The 21,665-nt window shown below is 44.6% G+C and overlaps 1 protein-coding gene across 5 annotated transcripts in view; it reads right to left on the bottom strand.

Moving 5' to 3' along the window:
- Window positions 1–593: 593 nt before the first annotated feature.
- actn4 (actinin, alpha 4) overlaps window positions 594–21,665 on the bottom strand; it is a 35,412-nt gene continuing 14,340 nt past the window's right edge. The window contains exons 2-22 of one of the 5 annotated variants that reach the window (XM_048264189.1): window positions 18,725–18,839; window positions 15,526–15,645; window positions 14,010–14,096; window positions 13,162–13,249; window positions 12,948–13,026; window positions 12,326–12,407; window positions 11,768–11,853; window positions 8,760–8,852; window positions 8,294–8,524; window positions 7,874–8,021; window positions 7,602–7,752; window positions 7,367–7,475; window positions 5,910–6,050; window positions 5,367–5,549; window positions 5,095–5,229; window positions 4,739–4,918; window positions 4,493–4,639; window positions 3,644–3,724; window positions 3,192–3,257; window positions 2,808–2,966; window positions 594–2,402 (exon numbers count right to left, since the gene is read on the bottom strand). In XM_048264189.1, the coding sequence (XP_048120146.1) occupies window positions 2,244–2,402; window positions 2,808–2,966; window positions 3,192–3,257; window positions 3,644–3,724; window positions 4,493–4,639; window positions 4,739–4,918; window positions 5,095–5,229; window positions 5,367–5,549; window positions 5,910–6,050; window positions 7,367–7,475; window positions 7,602–7,752; window positions 7,874–8,021; window positions 8,294–8,524; window positions 8,760–8,852; window positions 11,768–11,853; window positions 12,326–12,407; window positions 12,948–13,026; window positions 13,162–13,249; window positions 14,010–14,096; window positions 15,526–15,645; window positions 18,725–18,839 (2,640 nt within the window). In that variant the 3' untranslated portion in view covers window positions 594–2,243. Of the gene's footprint in view, window positions 2,403–2,807; window positions 2,967–3,191; window positions 3,258–3,643; window positions 3,725–4,492; window positions 4,640–4,738; window positions 4,919–5,094; window positions 5,230–5,366; window positions 5,550–5,909; window positions 6,051–7,366; window positions 7,476–7,601; window positions 7,753–7,873; window positions 8,022–8,293; window positions 8,525–8,759; window positions 8,853–10,393; window positions 10,480–11,767; window positions 11,854–12,325; window positions 12,408–12,947; window positions 13,027–13,161; window positions 13,250–14,009; window positions 14,097–15,525; window positions 15,646–18,724; window positions 18,840–21,665 lie in introns of all 5 variants that reach the window. The other 4 variants (XM_048264188.1, XM_048264187.1, XM_048264185.1 and 1 more) reach the window with 4 other exon arrangements.

The raw sequence follows: 21,665 nt of genomic DNA, 5'->3' as shown, positions 1-21,665 counted from the left end.
TCCAGCCTAGCCTAACCAAAGTTAAAGTTATCTTGTAAACTAATATCAATAATGAGTGACCAGACAACTTTGTGAAGGAGTCTTGCTTGCCAGGCTACAAAACTCTGCCCTAAAATGACTATTCGCCTTATTCACCTGGCGGCCAGAATGAGGCTAAAGGGTACACTTGCCATTACACATAAGTCCAGCAGATGGTGGTGGTAATGCACTCCGTTTGCAAACTGCCAAGAAAAACTCACTGAAGAAGAACAGGCCAGTGAACCCTTCTTTTTCGGTAAGTTTTTTTTTTTGCCAGTTTGCAAACGGAGTGCATTACCACCACCATCTGCTGGACTGAGGTGTAATGGCAAGTGTACCCTTTAGCCTCGTTCTGGCCGCCGGGTGAATAAGGCGAATTGTCCAGTCCTACATTAGCAACGGTTTTGCGAAGAACGTCTTTCAAACTTTGGACAAAGAGCACGCTGTGCCGTCATCACTAAAGTTTGATGGTGAGAAAACTCTCCTGTCCTGATCTCTGCAAATGATGAAACAGTGCGGAAGAAGTGTGGATCATAAGGATATTGGAAGAAGACAAGAGACTCTGACAGACAAAATTCAAGTGGTAATATTTTATAAGGAAACTTTATGTGTGCATGTGAAATTCACTTGAGACAGAAAGCAGGTTTTGTTTGTTTCTTAGCAAACAAACCAGTACAGCAGATCAGGTTTGATATTAAAGAGTACAAAAAAATGAAGAGTCACGATTTTTGTTTAAGTTCAATGCTTTCCAACCTGGCAGGAAAAAGAACAGGCTTTTAGTCAATGTCTTCTTTTCCTCCTCTTTTTCTCCCTTTCTCCCTCCAAACATTGCCACGACCTCTCCAACCCTTTCCCTCACTGATATCACAGGAAATCATTTTGAACATATCAGACCAATCAGATGACCGCTCAATTCTTTCCATTTCCCCCTCAGAACATGGTTTACATTGTATATATATATATATATATATATATATATATATATATATATATATATATATATATATATATGATTGCATAGATCAGAATACAGTAATATCCTTTAAGACAATATGGAATGTTAAAACTCCGCCCCTTCTAGTCTCTCCTCCCCTCTCTCCGCCCCTGGCCTTTGCTGTGGGGATCAAGACTCCGAAGGATGGAGGGAGGCAGAAAGAGATAGAGACAGAGCAGGGCCTCAGACACTACCAGGCACATTACTTTTGAAGCTTTTCTTTCACTCTCCCCACCTTTTCAAGTGGTGGTGTGGTGACTGTCTCATTGTTATGTTTAAGGCAGGAGGGGGGTTGCTATTCAAATCCATCTTTCAGTGCCAGTATCATTTGCTTAGCTTGTTGATGCCGACAAACATGGACATTCACAAATTCATCACGGATGGTTGGGCGTCATGGATGAACTTGATGCTAACTTATGACAAAGGAGGAGGGAAAGGGTTAGGGGAGGGATACTGCAAACTGAAGTCAAAAGCCAGTAGAAGGTGTTTAGTATGGATTGACGCTTCAAGGCATTTTAGAGGTCCTAGGCATTTCCACGCATGTGTACCATTCAACAGTCATAAGAAAAAGGTTCTACAGGAGAGAAGAATTTAAACTTAGCCTTAACGCAAACCTATCTACAGTACTCTGCAAAAATGAAACTGCTGTCTTTATTTTACTATTTCATACTTTTTTTTTTAATTTATGATCATCCAGAAGCCCTAAAAGCCTGCCAAGTGTTATCTGAATGTATTTTGCATACTGGGAAAAATAAGTATGTACAGCACTTAACCCGTTAACTCACATTTGCTGGAAGTGAGCATTTAAAAATAAAAATCAGGAGAAAAGACAAAAAAAATTAAAAGGTTGAGGTTAAATGTCCAAGTTCCACTTATCCAGCAAATTGGGTTGTGTGAGGGCACAGGACATTTTTGTTACTCCATAATTCTCTTCAATCCATAAATCATTCTGTTTATTACTGTCTAAACCTTGCACATCTCCAGATCTCTATCTGCCAAATTTGCTTAGGCCCCTCCCCTACCACCTCTTCCCTCCAAACACACAAACAAACGACAACAAAAAAAATATTAAAATATAAAGCTACCGCTGAACCCAGAAGCAGGTGATAAACTGCTCTGAACATGGCAAGCCTCGATAAGCACCCCCCTCCCCCCTGACCATTCTCTTCCCCTCTCTTCCCTCTCACCCTGCCCGATCCACAGCTGGTGTCTGCCCCTGGCGTGTGTGCTTTTAGAGGTCACTCTCTCCGTAGAGCGCGGTGGAGAAGGACATGTAGTCCAGGGCTCCAGGGGTGGCATCAGGGCCCGTATACGGAGCCATGCGGGCAATGCAATACTCGGCCTGGTCTGGAGGCAGCTCTCTCCTCAGCTCATCTGCCGTGATGAAGTTCTGTTGGGGTGGGTGGGTGGAGAGGGGGGGTGTTAGTATAGATCTATAGACCATGGAATTGTGCACTAGCTTTGGATTACAACACTCAATGTATATGTGGTTTGACCACACAAAGATACAGTTACAAGTTGTCTCCAGAGTGCTGCTTCCACTTACATACTTATATATGACTATATGGTCATATAGATTCACTTCAATTCACTTATTACCATGACAAAGCATTTATTATTTTATGCAATGGTAACCATTAGAGCCTAATGAAACCTCAACAATTCTCATCATCATATTCTGATAATTTCATTAAAGAAAAATGGAGGTACTTTACGTGTATGTTTTGGTACTGCCCAGTGAGTGAGCACATCATCCTCTAAAACACACATGCACACAAACAAAGAGTGTGTTTACCTTGTCACCAGCCAGAATCTTGAAGGAGGCGATAACCTGGTCGGCCGTATCGGTGTCGGTTGTCTCTCTGGACATGAAATCGATAAAGGCCTGGAAGGTGACTGCTCCACTGTTGTTGGGATCCACAATGCCCATGATGCGTGCAAACTCAGCATCACCCTGCACATCAAGAAGTTTGACGCAAAGAAGAGCCATACAGGACGATTCAGGAAAATTCTTTGTTTTTAATAACAACCTTCTGTATTCTTAAATTGATGTGGATATTAGCACTTACATGAAAAAGTAATGTGTAAACAGCATTATAGTAAGACATGGCAGAGCAGGAGAGGGAGATCAGAGAGAGCGAGAGAAAGAGAGAGCAAGGCAGAGAGAAAGCAGCAGTACCAGGCTGTTGCCGGTGGCTATCAGCAGGGCGCGGAAATCGTCCGAGTCCATCATCCCTGTGCGCTTCTGTTAACGCAGGGAGTGAGGGATGCACAGGATGAAAGGATAGAGGTATGGAAAGAGGGCCAGCCAAAGGAATGGAAAGATAAAAAACGTAATGATAGAGAGAGTTGGTATTGGAGGAGGAGTAAAGCCAGGAAGGGTATGTTGAGATGAGTTATGGAAGCAGAAAGTGAGAAGGGGGGAAAAAAACAGCAGAGTTAAAGAAAAGCACCACAACCAAGTGGCATACCCCAACAGACCAGCAGGTGGAGCAGTAGCAGGCCCCAGTGCAAGTGCGTGAGTGTGTGGACGTTGCAGGTGCAAGGGGGGGCAGCAGCACCCATCAGAAAGTGTAGCATGCGGCTAGTTGCCCCTGAGGAGCAGGAACTTGCTCGGACGCCATTTGTTACCTGTTTGTCGTTCTCCACATCGTACCCCAGACTGATCAGGCAGGCCTTGAACTCCTCAGCCATCAGAGCACCACTGTGGTCCTGGAAATCATTCCAGCGACCAAGCAACCAACGAGTGACAGGGCAGGTGTCAAGTGATCAGGAAGGTGATGGACCAGTCATGAGATGGGGGAGGGCAGCAGTGTTCAGGGATGATGGATGAAGGTGGTCAGGTGATCACAGGACATCACAGCATGCACAGAGATGCAGTTCCCATGGTAGACAAGATGGAGACAAATAATGGGATGTTAATCTGGGATCTTACTGCCTGGGAAGCATTCACACACTAGCTAAAACATGGACTCCTATGGTTAGAACATAGATTTGTTTTACTGCTAAGTACAAAGTACTTTTCTGTCTTAATGTGAAGACAATATGCATGCAGGCATATTTAGCATTCAAATGGGGTGTCCTTGTTCAGCTTGTCCTCTAAAGTCTCAGACTATGGTGCGGAGATGAAAGAATGTGCAGGGGATGCATTAGGTGAAGGATTGGCAGCTGGCATGCCTCTACCCTTACATGCGAGTACTCTGGTCCACCTCCCTCCCCCCCTCACACAATTACATGTCATACATTAAGTCCTTCACTTCAGACCTTCACAATAACATGTGTACATTTCAAAAGCATCAGTATGTGGGTTACGACTGAATCAAATCTTTATTCTTTATCAGCTGAGCTACATAAACAAACACTTGAAAAGCACATTAATATGGTCACACAATATGGAATTCCAGGTGAAGGTAACCTTGAGTAGCCACTTGCACACTCTCCATCCTCGACACACACACACACACTGATGGCTCTTCTGACCTTATCAAAGTGGTTGAAGGAAGCACGGTACTCATGCAGCTGTTCCTGGCTGATACCCTTGGCGTCGCGTGTGAGTATCTGGTTCTCGATCTCATTGATGGTGCGTGCAATGGTAGTGAGCAGTTGCTCCCAGCCAACCCGCAGGTGCTGCATCAAAATTGTACTCAGTTACGATTTACAGAGGATTTCAGATGACAGGATAAAAAAAAGGGGGGAAGCAGAGCTGACAGCAACTTAGCCATGTACCTCCATGGTGTAGGAAGTGTATTTGTTGTCAAATATGAGGGCCTCCTGAATAAGCTGATGGTCTCCCTCCAGCTGGTCGATGTTGGGCTTGTACTCAATGATGCTCTGCTCATACTGCCTCAGGTGGGTCAGCTGATCCTCCAGTGTTCCATTCATCTCAATGGATATCCTACCAATCTCCTACAATACACAATCATATGTAAGCATTGGTCAAATAAATAAATAAATAAATAAATAAATAAATATATATATATATATATATATATATATATATATATATATATATATATATATATATATAAAAACTTAATCTATATAAAACTCAAATCAGATTGAACACATTTGTTTTCCTTTACCTCCATCTTGTTCTGAATCCACGGTCCAACAATGTTTGCCTGGTTGGCAAACTGGCGCCGCAAATGATCATTAGACTGCTGGCGTCCAAGCTCCTCCTGGAGAGCCTGGTCACGCTGGGGCACCAGTTGCTGCACCTGCACATGTCAAACACAAGAGGGCACCAGAGTCAGCAATAAATCAGTGGCAGTCTCGACTGTGCATTTGTGTGTGAGGGGGTACTTGTTAGCGTTGTATTTTTTTTGAATGTTCCGCTAAGCCCAAACACACTTACCTTGTCCCATTTGTTGTCAATGCTCTCGGGAGTGATGGAAGTGTAGGGATTGGCTCCAGCCAGCTTGATGCCGTTGTACTGGGCAATCTTTTGCACCTCAGCCTGGATGGCCTGAATGGCCTCCCGCTCCTTGTTGGCCTCAGGGAGAGTTGATTTAAACTGCTCATGAGCTGTAATCAACCCCTACAGATGAGGAAGGAATCATGGGACAGAGAGAAAGAGGGCTAAGTGGTGGGGGGCAAAGACGGTCAATCTTAAGTCACTTAACATATTGTGATTTTCCTCTACGCAGTTGCTGTGACTCAGAAAGCAAATCTATCTGATAATACTAGAGTGATTGTCCCATGGTTAACAGCCACTTGCCTACCTACTCTAGAGTCTAGCAGTTTACACATAGTTATCAGACATAGATTGCCGTCTTCTCCACACAAGGCTGAATACAACTCAAAGCACTGTGCATAGTCTCCTGAGGCTAGTAGGATTCTATGTAGGGCAGCGCACCAATCCAAGTGACCAGAGAAAAGGCTATTAAAACCGTCGCACCTGGATCTCCTCGATGTTGTGCACAATGAACATATCCTGCAGGTCCTCCATAGCTCCCTCCATCCAGTTGTTGAAAGGCGCTGCCCTCTTGGCATACTCAAGGTACAGTTCATCAATGGACTCCAACTGCTTCTCTGTCCGCTGTTTGTGGGAAAGCGGTTTTTCAACTTATTCAAGTTATATTTTTTTATACATACATACATACATACATACATACATACATACATACATACATACATACATACATACATACATACATACATACATACATACATACATACATACATACATACATACATACATACATACATACATACATACATACATACATACATACATACATACATACATACATACATACATACATACATACATACATACATACATACATACATACATACATACATACATACATACATACATACATACATACATACATACATACATACATACATACATACATACATACATTCATACATACATACATACATACATACATACATACATACATACATACATACATACATACATACATACATACATACATACATACATACATACAGCATACATACATACATACATACATACATACATACATACATACATACATACATACATACATACATACATACATACATACATACATACATACATACATACATACATACATACATACATACATACATACATACATACATTACATACATACATACATACATTGCATACATACATACATTACATACATACATACATACATACATACATACATACATACATTACATACATACATACATACATACATACATACATACATACATACATACATACATACATACATACATACATACATACATACATACATACATACATACATACATACATACATACATACATACATACATACATACATACATACATACATACATACATACATACATACATACATACATACATACATACATACATACATACATACATACATACATACATACATACATACATACATACATACATACATACATACATACATACATACATACATACATACATACATACATACATACATGCATACATACATACATACATACATACATACATACATACATACATACATACATACATACATACATACATACATTACATACATACATACATACATACATACATACATACATACATACATACATACATACATACATACATACATACATACATACATACATACATACATACATACATACATACATACATACATACATACATACATACATACATACATACATACATACATACATACATACATACATACATACATTGAAATTCATTACATCTGGTCATGATGGCCTACATGTGAGAATCTGTCTCCCTGGATACATATCTGAGAGGCAGCGTGGATGTCGAGGGAGAATCTGGGAAATGGTTTGTGTGAGCATACTGAGGACACTGAGGAGTCTTACCTCCAGAGCTTCTCTGCGATTCTGGGTGAGGGAGCCCAGGATATCCCACTGCTCGCAGATCTTCTGACAACGTGCATTCACACTTGGGGAGTCATAGTAGTCCAGCTCACTGTGGACAAGGGGGAACAGTATTCAACACAACAGGGATTCACATCCTCACAACTCGTTTCCATCCCTGCCACCCCCCTCTGAATCCATCTTTGCCTCCCCACTCCTCATTCTCCCTCAGTCTTACTTGAGCTCCTGGGCGATGGCAGCAATCTGTTCCACCCGGTCCTGGTGTGCAGCCAGGTCGCTCTCAAAGGCCTCGTGTTTCTTGAGCAGAGCCTTCACCTCAGACAGGGAGGCCGTCTCAAAGTCCTTCTGGGTCAACATCGCCTCTTTACCTAAACACCCACAAATATGGCCCACAAAAGCAGTTGTTCAGATGTTTTGAAGGGGCTTGAAACCCCAGTTGGGCATGAGGCAAACACAGTGTTGACAGAGGATGATGGAAGACTTCCTCACCATCGGTCCAGGACTCGTGGATAGTAGCTTTCTGACGGAACTTCTCAGCCAAGTGGTCTAGCCTCTCCAAGCGGCGGATCTCATTGAGAAGCCACTCCTCGTAGCCCTTCTCAGCCCCCTCCAGCTTGTGCCAGGATCCATTAATGTCCTGCAGGAGAAGAACAGAAGCCGAGGCTCAGGATCCACTCTCACAAACAACCGTGACTGAGCTCGCCCAGACCAAAACAGGACTGTTGCTACCACAAAAGCCACATGCTACATTCTGAATATGACCACTGATATTACAGTGATTGTTATTGAACCCCACTGGTTTATCCATGCAGGTGAATGTCACTCAGTTGAAAGTCACTGTGCTCAAACATGTGTTCCAGTGGTCCTGTCCGGTGTGCTGATAGGACTGTGTGCAGCTGAGGGACTTACAGACACCATGCGTCCCTCCGAGGGCATGAAGGCAGGCCGGTTGCTCAGGCGCAGCTTGGTCTGCAGCGTGTTGAAGTTGATCTCCAGCTGGCATTTCTCCTGAACCTTGGGCGGCTTGTGCACGCGGCGGTAGTCGCGGAAGTCCTCCAGCTTCTGCTGCATCTCAGCCATGGTCTTCTCCGGGGCACGGTTCTCCAGCCAGGGGATGGTCCTGCGGATCCACTCCAGCAGCTAGAAGAGGGGGACGGGGGGTGGTGTAAGGGAGATTAAAAAACAGCAGGAGAGAGGATGATATAATCCCCCTTGTTAATCTTTGGTTGACAACAGACTGTTTGGCATTCCATCATTTCACATATCCATTTTCTTAATAAAGAAAAAGCATACAGGTAAAACCCAGTTCCAAGTGAACCGAGTAATAAAACAAAACAAAACAAATCAAAAACAGCAAAGTCAGAAATGTACTCACATCACTGGCCAGTTTCTCATAGTCCTCCATTAGGTGTTCATTCTCCTGATTGACAGCCAAGACCTTACAGATCCTATTGGCTGCCGTTTCAGCCTATCACAAATGAGAATCAGTCAGTAAAGTTTAAGGGAAACAGTTTTTCACATAACCCATCCCTAAAGAATACATTTCCGAGATGCTACTTTATCCACATGAGGACTATGGCCAAAGATTATCCGTTTGCTCACCTGTCAAAATGAATCAGAATTTCCCTTTTAAGAATCCAATACTTGAGCAATTACATAATCATAAAATCCAGTAACAACAAAGCACACTAATGAAACAGCTGTGAGAATAATCCACAAGCCATTTTTTTCTTCCTACGGTCTGACAGAAGAGCACTGGTCTCCACACAGGACATGAAGCAATGCTTCCACCGTCTGTCATAAGGCCTAGTCCTGCCCTCACCCCCAGCTAGCACTAGTTAACACAAGTAAGTAGCAATCAAATGCAGACTGGCCACTGCCCACCCAAATCTCCCTTGGCTTGCCAGCTGTGGATGCCTTTAGCACTGCTGGGGAATCCTTTGGGCAGACTGACAGGCACTTACAAAACCAATAGGATTTATGACAGGCAGCTCAAGCAAAGATTTGCATGTGTGCTCTTAGAAGCCTGAGGCAGAGTTTCAGGAGTATCCACACAAACCAAGGGTCTAAATGGGGGCATGTAGTGAGCTAGCAACACACACTCAATCCCTCAGCATGACGCATCAAGGTGAGTCAGTAACCGGCAGACCATGCACACTCACGCACTCATTGACAACTCATACCCTCACTTACGTGTGCACACTGTCCGTTATGTCAACACACGCGCGCGCGCGCGCACACACACACACACACACACACACACACACACACACACACACACACCAAACCGCAAGCGTGGGTTATAAAAACAATCCCAAATGTTTTGCATATCAGATAAGTGCATCATGCTGTCAACAACTACTGTTTGGTTAGTCCAACCCTGTGGATGCTGCCTTTATAAAAACGAGAAACACACTGTGCTTTCAGAAACATGCTTTACAACAAGGCTGTTAAAGCCATTTGTGCTGTACCGCTTTAATGCACTTCCTCCTGCTGTCTATGGATTATAACTACATTCTGAAACAGAAAGCATTTAAAACTACATTACTGAATAGTCTTAACAGTCCAACTCCTGACAATACATATTTTAACAAGCTGCATTTACAAACAACAATAATAATAGACAACAATAATATACATTCTGGCTTTCTGCTGTGCTTCCAATGGGCTTTCCCTCTGAATGTGTTTTTGACACAAAATAATAATTACTCCTTTTGGGTAATGGCTGTTGATCCAGACCGTTCATGTCAAAAAATCTGTGGCTTATCCTTCAGGTTTGTGAAGAAAGTTATATATTGAATGCCACATCACATTTGGGCTGACAAAGCAGCATCAGGGAGCACAGCAGAGCAACCTACAGTTTATTGAGAAGAGGCATGTTGAAAGGAAAGGGGTGAAAGTATCAAGCCTGTGGCAGTGTCCTCCCTGGCCTCTGCAGCACCCCCCACAGGATAGAGTGGGCTGCTGCCCAGCCACAGAGGCACAGGGGGAGAGAAGAGGGGTCCTCACCTTCTGGGCGCCAGAGAAGGCGTGATAGAAGCAGGAGACATAGGTCATGATGGCCTTCTCATCAGGCCGCAGTGTGCCCACGATGTCTACAGCACAGCCGGGCGGTGAGCAGAGCACAGGAGAGCAGAGCACCACAGAACACCAGAGATAGAGGAGAGAGAGAGAGAGAGAGAGAGAGAGAGAGAGAGAGAGAGAGAAGTGGGGGAAAGAGAGAGAGAGAGAGAAAGAGAGAGAGGCAATGAAGCTAAGCTACCCAAAGCCAAAGTTGCCCCCCCACACACAGTTGGGTGGGGTAATGGGAGGGGGGGGGGGGGGGGTGGGGTGGGGTGGGGTAGGCAGGTGCAGTGGTGGTGGTGGTACAGTGTTGAATCCACAGCTGACACAGCCTATGCCACCCCCCCTCCCAGGCCCTCTTACTGTACGCACAGGGTGGCATGGGCACAAGAGAAGGGTTGTGGAGTAGCTGCAAGGTTACCATGGTGACACACCGAAAGGGAGAAACTACCCTCAGAGCTTTGTCTTGGACCATGAAGAGCGGGTCGGGACACACATCCAGGTTTTTTCTCTCTCTCACACATACACACGCTGATTCCTCTGATTAATCTGTCCTGCAAACCGAATTCTATTGTGGAATTCTAAATATGCTCTTGTTCTAATAGAGGTTCTGGCAGCAGCTTTCAATAGCCTGTGTGTTTACTGTCTAGCTTGGTCACACTCCCTTCATCACTGTTCACATTAAGAGTCGCTCAGCGGGTGCCTCCAGAGCTCTTTTCGCATTACAATGAGTGTCTGAATGTGGAGTGAGGTGGAGAATAGGTACAGAATCTGGACACAGCTCCACATTCACATGTACTACAGATTCATTCACTATCTCAATCTCTCTATCTTTGTTAGTCCTTAACTAACAGCATAAGCAATGGCTCTGTTACTGCAAATACAAAAAGCTTCACAAAAACTACCATTAATGAGAGGCCTGTTGATTGATCTTGTTCACCTGCCACTGACATGTCAACTTCCTGTATGAGTGTAGGCTATGGCTGAGGTGTGATGGGAAAGCAGTGGATGTACAAAACTGTGTCTGTTGATGAGTGAATGGGTGCAGTTCAGTATTGTGTGTGTGCACTTGAAGAGTGTACTTTAGCAATCATTGTCTCAGTGTGCGCAGTGTGCAATGGTCTTTACATGTGTGTGCTATAAACACCAGCTGGTGTCCCGACCATTTTGAGTCCTAGCCCATCCCAATGCTGGAGGAGAAAGCCATGCTGCAAGAGGGGGATGAGCTGCTGATGTGGCAGAGGGCAAGGTTCAAGGTTCAGAGGTGAGGGGTTAAGGGTTAAGGGTTAGACTGGCCAGGGAAGGCTGGGTTGGGGGTACCTTCTGGGCTCCAGAGAAGGCATGGTAGAAACTGGACACATAGGTCATAATGGCTTTCTCATCAGGGCGGGCAGTGTTCACTATGTCTGGAGGGAGACGACAGTTACATACACACACAGACAGACAGGTGGATACACAGACAGGCAGACAGAGACGGGCCAGGGACACAGTCAGTGTGATCGAGGGAGAGTTAGATACCTGTAGGACTGAGGGATGCCAGACACATGGACACATGCACACATACAGTCAGACAGATTATCAGTCCGTCAGTCAGTCAGACAGACACAGACGGACACACACACACACACTCACATGCTAATGCTACAGTACAGCTGTTATGACACTGAAGGAAACAGTGCTGTCTAACAGCTGCTGGGGATATACACTGTGTTACATTAGCAGTATAAAAGCTGCATTTATTCTTTTTAAAGGGTGAGGATCAATGATCAGCAAACACACACCCCAAATAATAACATCATACTCATAATACACCACACCAACACCACATGGGTGATGCCATAAACAGAAGGGACAGAGAATGGGGTGGAAAAGATGTACCTTCTGCATCCAACATCTTTGGGATGTCAAGGTATTTCTCGGCCACTTCAAAAGCATTATTCAGGTTGTGCACTGGATCATCCTAAGCAAGGAGAAGAGACAGCAGAGAACAGAACTCTGATAAAACAGACTTCCTACATCAAACTGAAATTAAGATCACAATATTAACAACAGACTTGGATAAAAGCTGTTAATTTCGTAGGCAAAGAGCAGATAGAGTAAACGATGGTAAGGGATTTACAAAAAACACAACCCTTGCTCAAAAACAGAACACTACAAAAACAGAACACTACTCGGGGGACACTAAAAAAGGGGTGAGCCCCATCTCTGGTGTTTTGTTTGGTATTTGGTTCAAATATAATGTAAATTACTGCTAAGAAAAATAAACAAATGCGTCATCATTCAGCACCAATTAACCTACCTTTAACCAAAGTGAGAACATCTTTATTTACAAAGACATATTCAGTGTAGTTCCTGGTGTAATCAGATACTTAGATCTGCTCATGGTCTTTGATTGTACTGTTATATTACTTAATAAATTACTGAGGTCAAAGCAGCCTTCTCTTTACAACTCCTAGGGTCTTGGAAGAATGGGTCTCTTTTGTAAAAGCATCACTCTCACCTTTCTAAGTTTGTCATAGTCAATCAACTCAGGTCTGTGTCTATGGATGAGCGCGTTGAAGGCCAGCCCATCCTTCCAGCTGAGAGAGAGAAAGAGCAAAAAAGAGGTAGAGGATATGTGAGATGGAACCAAGTGAAAAAGGGGACAAAGAAAATGTGTGGGACATATTAGACCAGATTTCAACATCTAATGGGCATACTCTAATGCTATGTACCTGATATGGAAGTTCTGCACATTGACGTTCTTGTAGGGAGCAGTCTTCCTCTGACACCACAGCAACAAGCCCTCTTTGGCAGAGGTTTCTGAGGGAGGGATGGATAAGAAGGGTATGAAGATTGGAGGGATGGAGGGATGGAGGCACATTGCCCTCTTACTCTCGCTTTGGGTTGCAAAAATAAAACTGACTTGCCTTGCGAGGACAACAAGATATGCATTCCACAATGTTTACCACCGAGATCAGAATTTACCGCAAGGCACACAACAAACGAGGCTTACTTGAATACTTGTAAATACTTAGGGGAATGCTTGTAGAGGTCACCATACCAACAGGAAGTTAGAAGGAATGTGCAACAGTACCATTGGGTAATGGAAGATGACAGTGAGTTTGTGTATAAAACTTCTATTCAGTTCTACCATGCGAGTAACAGGCTAGAAACATGGCATACTCCCATTTGTCAAAATACATTTGTTAGTATTCACATGTTTACACACACACACACACACACACACAGAAGGTGAATTAAGGCTGCTGTATTTCCACTCCACTTCCCACTGACCCAGGCGTGCAGCTGTGTGTGTATAGGGTGGAGAAGCAGAGAGAAAGACGGGGGTGTGGGGGGGGACATGAACCAAATGCAGGACACATTCTTGCCGTCTGGGTGGCCATGGGTCCCTTAAGTAAAAACAACCATTTCCTGCGAGTACATTCACAAGCTCTCAAGAGGTCCCACAGAACAGATCTCCACAGGACAGATGGGATGACTTATCAGGACAGAGAGACAGGAAGGCAGAACAAGGGGGAGAGAAGGATAGCTGTGCAGATGATGGCGGGGACGTTCTTGCCTTCCACGGAGATATCCTGGATGGCGAAACGGAGGATGATTGTCCAGATCATTCCCAGGGTCATCTTCGCATTGCCATCCACAATTTCTGTAAACAACATAGCCCACATTAGAACTGGGTTTTGTGAAGGTACATTTGGAGCAAAGAATGGTCCATGTTTATGTAAGTGGGCATTTTCAGATGTTCCAGCTGAACAGGCAACAGGCAGCTATAGTTCATAGGGGCATATAAACAGTCAAATAGATTTCCAACTCTAATAACTCTAAATAATGCATGGTGTCAGCACAGAGATCACTGACCCCATGCATGACAGGGACACCTTTGAAAACCCCCTCTCATCAATTTCCATTTCCAATTTCCTTCCTCTACTTCATTGTTCTCTGAATTTCTCCATTTCTCCCATCCCACACTCAACGTTATTGTTTTGTCGTGTTCCAAAGCTTGACCTTTCAGATGATCAGACTGAGCTCTGAGTGGGTCTGGTCACTGCGCTGTCCGGCTGCAGTGAGTGGGGCTTGGCATCTTCAGTGGTAATGCCATTGGAATGAGGGGTGATGGAGCGTGCCAGTGAGGCACTTTGTCACTGTGATGGGGGAGCGAAAGGTCACAGCCACACTGTCAACACACCACTCAACAGCTCCCTGTCCTTGCTCTGACACTGAAGGCCCACTGAAGATCCCTGCACCCCACCACCACACTTACACATAAATTAGCATATATACTTTTTTGATCCCGTGAGGGAAATTTGGTCTCTGCTTTTAACCCAATCGGTGAATTAGTGAAACACACTCAGCACACAGTGAGGTGAAGCACACACTAATCCCGGCGCAGTGAGCTGCCTGCTTCAACGGCGGCGCTCGGGGAGCAGTGAGGGGTTAGGTGCCTTGCTCAAGGGCACTTCAGCCGCGGCCAACTGGTCAGGGCTCGAACCGGCAACCCTCCGGTTACAAGTCCAGAGTGCTAACCAGTGGTCCACGGCTGCCCATATTAGACACTCTTGCTCCCTCACTCCGTTTCAGACTCAATGACTTGACAGTAAGTTGTGAAATAAATAAGTGTTTTGTTGAACATGTTTACTTGTAAGACATTATGGCATTGACATAACTGGGACAAGCTGGACCCTTTGCATGTTTGTGTGTATGTCTGCATGTGTACAGGAAAGAATGAAAAATGTAGGCTAGGTGGCTGGAATGCCAGTTGAGTTGGTCAGTTAGTCTCTACCAAGTATAGAGGGGAACGTAAATTAGTGCTGACTAAACCCTTATATTGACCTGCACAAGGTTTTGCATTTGCACAGATGGGAAAAGAGTGTTATATAATATATGTGGCCAACACATCCAAATAGACCATACAGTTAGACAAATCTACATCAACAACACACGTGCAGCTATTAGGACAAATGGTGCAAACACAACCATGCATGACATATGACACACACTCAAGTGTAAGCTTGTAAACTTGTACACAGAGAGAAATATATACTGTGTGTGTGTGTTATATATGACTTGATACAGACCTTCTGCACCGATGGACACCAGCTTGACCCCCTTGCTGGCAATGAAGTCCAGTGCTTTGTTGACATTATTGATCTTGTGAACTCTCATCTTGCCTCTCTCTGGCTTGGGTAACCTCTCCCCTACAAAAGGAGACAAACCAATGAGCAAAGACAAATTCCCATGAAAGAACTGCATTTTCACCCAAGAGCAGCAACACAAGAGCAGGTATGTGGAGAGAGAGAGAGAGAGAGAGAGAGAGAGAGAGAGAGAGAGAGAGAGAGGGAGGGGAGAGGGGAGGGAGGGAGAGGGAGAGGGAGAGGGAGAGGGAGAGAGAGACATTCAGACGTAAAGTTTAAATTGGCTATTCTAAAACTCTTCAATCTTATATTAAATATGTGTTACTTCCCTGATTCCTGGAATGAAGGACTTTATCACGCCCATAAGAGCGGTGACAAGCTCGACCCAAACAATTACAGGGGCATCTGTGTCAACAGCAACCTTGGTAAAGTGCTCTGCAGCATAATTAACACTAGAATAATTGATCACCTCACAGAACACAACGTCTTGCATAAAAATCAAATTGGATTCCTCCCAGACCATCGAACATCAGACCACATCTTCACCCTTAAACAACCTCATTGATAAACAGGTAAACGAAAATAAACATCACATGGATGTACTGGCAAAATTCTGCCAGACATGGGCCCTGAAAATAAACCCTCAAAAAACCAAGGTACTTATCTTCCAAAAAATGTTCCAAGCTACAGTGAAATGCAAACACTTTAAAAATAGGCAACATCAAAATTGATCGTACAAACAACTACACCTATTTAGGTATAACCCTAACTTCAGCTGGACACTTTGGCTTGGCTGTGAAGGAACTAAAAGAAAATGCAAAAAGAGCATTTTATGCTATCAAAGGATCAATTAAATTGGAACTACCAATTAGAATCTGGATTAAAATATTTAGAGCCAATAGCACTATATGGCTGTGAGGTACGGGGGTTGGGGTATGAGTTTTCAAGCTGGGATAAACATCCAACCGAAGCCCTGCATACAGAGTTCTGCAGAAGTATCCTCCGGCTACAGAGATGGACACCGAACAACGCATGCAGGGCAGAATTAGGCCAATACCCCCTATTAATCAACATTCAAAAAAGAGCCCTTAACTTCTGGCAACACATTAAAATGAGCCACCCCGACTCACTCCACCATCTAGCCCTGAAAAGCCAAGAGCAAAACATAGGAAGGAGCCCACTTAGCCAACTTGTCCTGAGACTCAGTGACCTCACACCATCCGACGTCACTGAGGCCCAGGACAATGTTACAGTAGCAAGAACAATTAGACCCAACCAAATTACAAACAATGAAAAGGAAAACTACATTGCCTATTGGAAAGAAGTCACTAAAAAACAACCTAAATTACAATGTTATTTGGCCCTAAAACGGGAATACACAGAGTGAGAGAGTGAGAGAGTGAGAGTGAGAGAGTGAGAGAGTGAGAGAGTGAGAGTGAGAGAGTGAGAGAGTGAGAGAGTGAGAGTGAGAGAGTGAGAGAGTGAGAGAGTGAGAGAGTGAGAGTGAGAGAGTGAGAGTGAGAGAGTGAGAGAGTGAGAGAGTGAGAGTGAGAGAGTGAGAGTGAGAGAGTGAGAGTGAGAGAGTGAGAGAGTGAGAGAGTGAGAGAGTGAGAGTGAGAGAGTGAGAGTGAGAGAGTGAGAGTGAGAGAGTGAGAGTGAGAGAGTGAGAGTGAGAGAGTGAGAGTGAGAGAGTGAGAGTGAGAGAGTGAGAGAGTGAGAGTGAGAGAGTGAGAGTGAGAGAGTGAGAGTGAGAGAGTGAGAGAGTGAGAGTGAGAGAGTGAGAGAGTGAGAGTGAGAGAGTGAGAGTGAGAGAGTGAGAGTGAGAGAGTGAGAGTGAGAGAGTGAGAGAGTGAGAGTGAGAGAGTGAGAGAGTGAGAGAGTGAGAGAGTGAGAGAGTGAGAGTGAGAGAGTGAGAGTGAGAGAGTGAGAGTGAGAGAGTGAGAGAGTGAGAGAGTGAGAGTGAGAGAGTGAGAGAGTGAGAGTGAGAGAGTGAGAGTGAGAGAGTGAGAGTGAGAAAGTGAGAGTGAGAGAGTGAGAGTGAGAGAGTGAGAGTGAGAGAGTGAGAGAGTGAGAGTGAGAGAGTGAGAGAGTGAGAGAGTGAGAGAGTGAGAGTGAGAGAGTGAGAGAGTGAGAGAGTGAGAGTGAGAGAGTGAGAGTGAGAGAGTGAGAGTGAGAGAGTGAGAGTGAGAGAGTGAGAGAGTGAGAGAGTGAGAGTGAGAGAGTGAGAGAGTGAGAGAGTGAGAGAGTGAGAGTGAGAGAGTGAGAGTGAGAGAGTGAGAGAGTGAGAGAGTGAGAGAGTGAGAGAGTGAGAGTGAGAGAGTGAGAGTGAGAGAGTGAGAGAGTGAGAGAGAAGAGAGGAGAGAGAGAGAGAGAGAGAGAGAGAGAGAGAGAGAGCGAGTGAGCGAGTGAGCGAGAGAGTGAGAGAGTGAGAGAGTGAGAGAGTGAGAGAGTGAGAGAAAGAGAGAGAGATTCCCCATTCCCCAACTTCACAGATATATCAACACTGCCCTAGAGAAATGTCAGGGGCCTTCTGTTTATGATTTGCATTCTGGGGCATATCTATGAAGGCCATAAAACAAGAGGGTGAGTGAGACAGGCATTCAGGATAAGATCAAGACAGCCTACAGAACAGCTTGGACAGAAATGGTGACATGCGTCACCATACAATGAGGCCATTAGAGACCGACTGCGTAAATGTGTGTTTGTCTGTGTGAAAGAATTGGGCCAGAATTTATGTTCATCTTCCAGATAGAATATTATGACTTGGTATTCACACCACTGTGTCTCGAAGAGCATGACTATAGAAAGGTTTAGATATAGACGTCTATATCCATGTCCAGGAGCACACTGACAGGACACTGGAGCTAGAGCACTAGCAGTGGCTGTGTAAGCCTGTGCATCATGTGTGCAGCCTGGTTAACACCTCCTCTCTGCTGGCCTTGAGCATTCAGTAGAATACACACAGACTGCCTGCCATCAAAGTCCTACTCAAGTCATTCTATACTGAACATTTACTAAGGACCAGGGAAAGTATTTTCAATATGAGCCACTGGCAGTCTGTGCTTCTCCATGCTTGTGTGAACATGTGTGTGTGTGTGTGTGTGTATGTGAAATGTTATTAATACGAATGCTGGTCTGTTACCTGAAATGACCTCTAATAGCAGCATGAGTTTGAGGCCATCCCTGAAGTCTTCCTCGATGTTGTCAATCTGTGTGCCAGCCTTGCGCAGATGGGAGTTACACCAGGCTGTGAATGTCTAGACAAGAAGACCAGAGGCAAAGGTTAGACAGATTCCAGTGAACCACGCCACTGCCCAACCCTCACATCATATGTAGAACACGTTCTCCAGTGCACTTTGTGAATAAAAAGCAGGGCACCATTTTAACAATTCTAATAGTCATCACCCAACCCAACCCTACCCCACCACACATGACCCCCAGCTAGAGCACACAGGGGCAGTTTACATTGGGCTGTGATGTTGGGAAACATTATGAGAGAGGGTGGTGGCAGTAGGGCAGGCCGCTGACCCTCTCTCTCTCCCTCCCTCTGCTGGCCGCTCCACACAAAGAGCCTATTGAGAGCCCTGGATAATAAGTCCCTTCACCCCCACCCGCACCCCAGCCCAGGGATGCAAAGGGGACAGGAGAGCCCAGCCAGACTCCACCACGTCATCTGGGGGCTCCCCTTCCTCCCCTAACAAACAACAACCAGGCCCTACACAAACAATGTGGACACAATGCGGCCCGTCTTCACGCACGCACGCACGCCTTAAATATAATAACCAAATAAGGTTAAACAGGGTTAAGAAAGAGACAATTGTAAGATCTCTGACACCAGTGACGGGTAGTGAGATGCTCACACATCCTAGCCAACAGAACACGCCTCATAAGACTCAAATCTCTGCGTCACCTTTTTGGTGGGTGTCTGAGCGTAGAGAAGTTCATCACACCACAGCTTTACATCATGTCACCCTCCCCCAAGAAACACCACTCTGACACAAGGAAGAGTGTTGATTGGTCCTTTGGCCTTTGCCCATTATACAGCTCATCAACGGTGGAGGTGAGCGTCAGAGCTGCCACTCCCTCTTCTGGAACGCTGGCATGACACAACCACATCCTTAAGTCCAATTTCAGCCACACAAACACACAAACACAGTTCTTTGAGAATAGGGCATTTACAAACAGACATTTCCTGAAGTGAGTGAGACAGACAGACAGGCAAAGGGCGTGGTGGCACCTGGAGAGAATGAACCAGGCTTGCACACAATGTCATTTCAAAACTGCTGCACATTCCATGCATGACTACACAGCTATGCTGATCACTGCCCTGCCCCCTCTATCACACACACACTCACACAATACAGAGAGAACCGCTCCCTTTAGTCCTGCAGTAGCAGACACACACATCAGCTTTACACACAGAGTAGCTCTCACCTTTTCACACTCACTACAGGATCAGAAAACACAGCACACACACATGGAACATCTGGTGACTTTCAGAACTTTGCTCTTAAATTGGGAAATATTCCATTCCGTTTCTATGAAAGACTCCGCTAACATAAAACCAACATACATTTTAGAAGATGACTACACAAGGCAATGACAGGACAATGGAATTTAAAATCTTTTTTTTTTTTTCAATATGGAAGGAATGTTTCCTTCTCTGTAAGGATCTTTATCTGTTGGGTATAGACATAAATCAGTCAAGTGATTATATCTACCGGTATACCCAAGGTATTTTCACCCATTCACTTATATTGACCGAAACTACCGACTACACCTTTTCCTTGACAGCTACTCAAGAAAAGTTGAAACAAAGACAAACAGCTTAGATTAGATTAATTTTTCCACAAGTATTCTATATGACATATAGTGTACATAGTGACATATATATCTGCATTCATTGCAGGGCTATACAACATACACTGCCCATGTTGACATTAGGAGACGTGCACACACATGCATAAGTATCGCACAGCACTAAAAACAGAAGGCGTTGCGTCCTCAGGGAGCAGGCATGCAGTGGCAAGCCCAGCGGTAAGGTCTGTTTATGGGAGTACCCTTAAGACTAAACAGCACCACGTGATGTCTACTCACTAAAACCTGTGGGAGTGTTAGCAGGTAAATCCAGAGGAGAATCCATAGGATAACTTCTAACAACAGGATAACTTAGGAGACATAACATGGTTCAAGCGAGATCAACTGAGGGCAGGGGAGGAGAAGAGGTTCTGTCAAGTGATGCAGGAACCAGAGTGAGCCAGGTAAAGTCCTCCTGGGAGTCAGCAAACACAAAGACACAGTCAGATAACAGCTATTATTAGCCATAGCTTGTGCATTAGTTCTTAGGTCAACTCCGCACACTCAACTACGAGGCAACTGGTGTGAACGATGGTCATTATGGCTGATGCACACGTCTACACACACGCAGTGGTTTCCTCTCCTGTTACAGTCACTCAGCAGAGCATCTTACTGGGGAACTCCATTTTTCAAAATGGCATCAGCAGCACCATATTATGAGCAGGACATGGATCAGTCAGAGCCTAGACCTTGAGGGCAAGATACTGTGTGAAAGTGTGTGAAACTATATGTGATAGTATGTATGTGTGTGTGTGTGTGTGTGTGTCTTCGGCTTGCAGACAGAGAGGCCTCATCACCCCCTACTTTCCTGACACAGCTAAGCCTGGCCCATGGTGGCTTTGTGAACATGCCTGCTGGTGATGTTCCAGGGATAAGGATGGCTTTGTCAAAATGAAATCAATGAAAACAGTATGTCTGCAGTTAGTCTCCACAAATAACCAGGGAACAGTTGGTTTTGAGGTTTGAAAATGTAAGGTTCACAATTCCTAATTGACATTGATGTCCTAATTGACATCATTATGACCACCACAAGTGCAGCTCAGTCGTATGGGGCAAGTCAAGTTTTTTCTGTTCTTTTTTGTACCACCTGAAACTTGGTGTGCTTGTAAATGCACATGGCTGGCTGAAAGCAGGTCTTGCACAATAAATCGACAGCCGTTGCACCAAAAAAATTCAAATGTTCTATGGCCTCTAGGATATGAGTCATGCATCACGCATATTCATAT

This window comes from Alosa alosa, chromosome 15, assembly GCF_017589495.1.
Source record: "Alosa alosa isolate M-15738 ecotype Scorff River chromosome 15, AALO_Geno_1.1, whole genome shotgun sequence".
Classification (NCBI taxonomy): domain Eukaryota; kingdom Metazoa; phylum Chordata; class Actinopteri; order Clupeiformes; family Clupeidae; genus Alosa; species Alosa alosa.
This window is presented reverse-complemented; position numbering and strand designations above follow the sequence as displayed.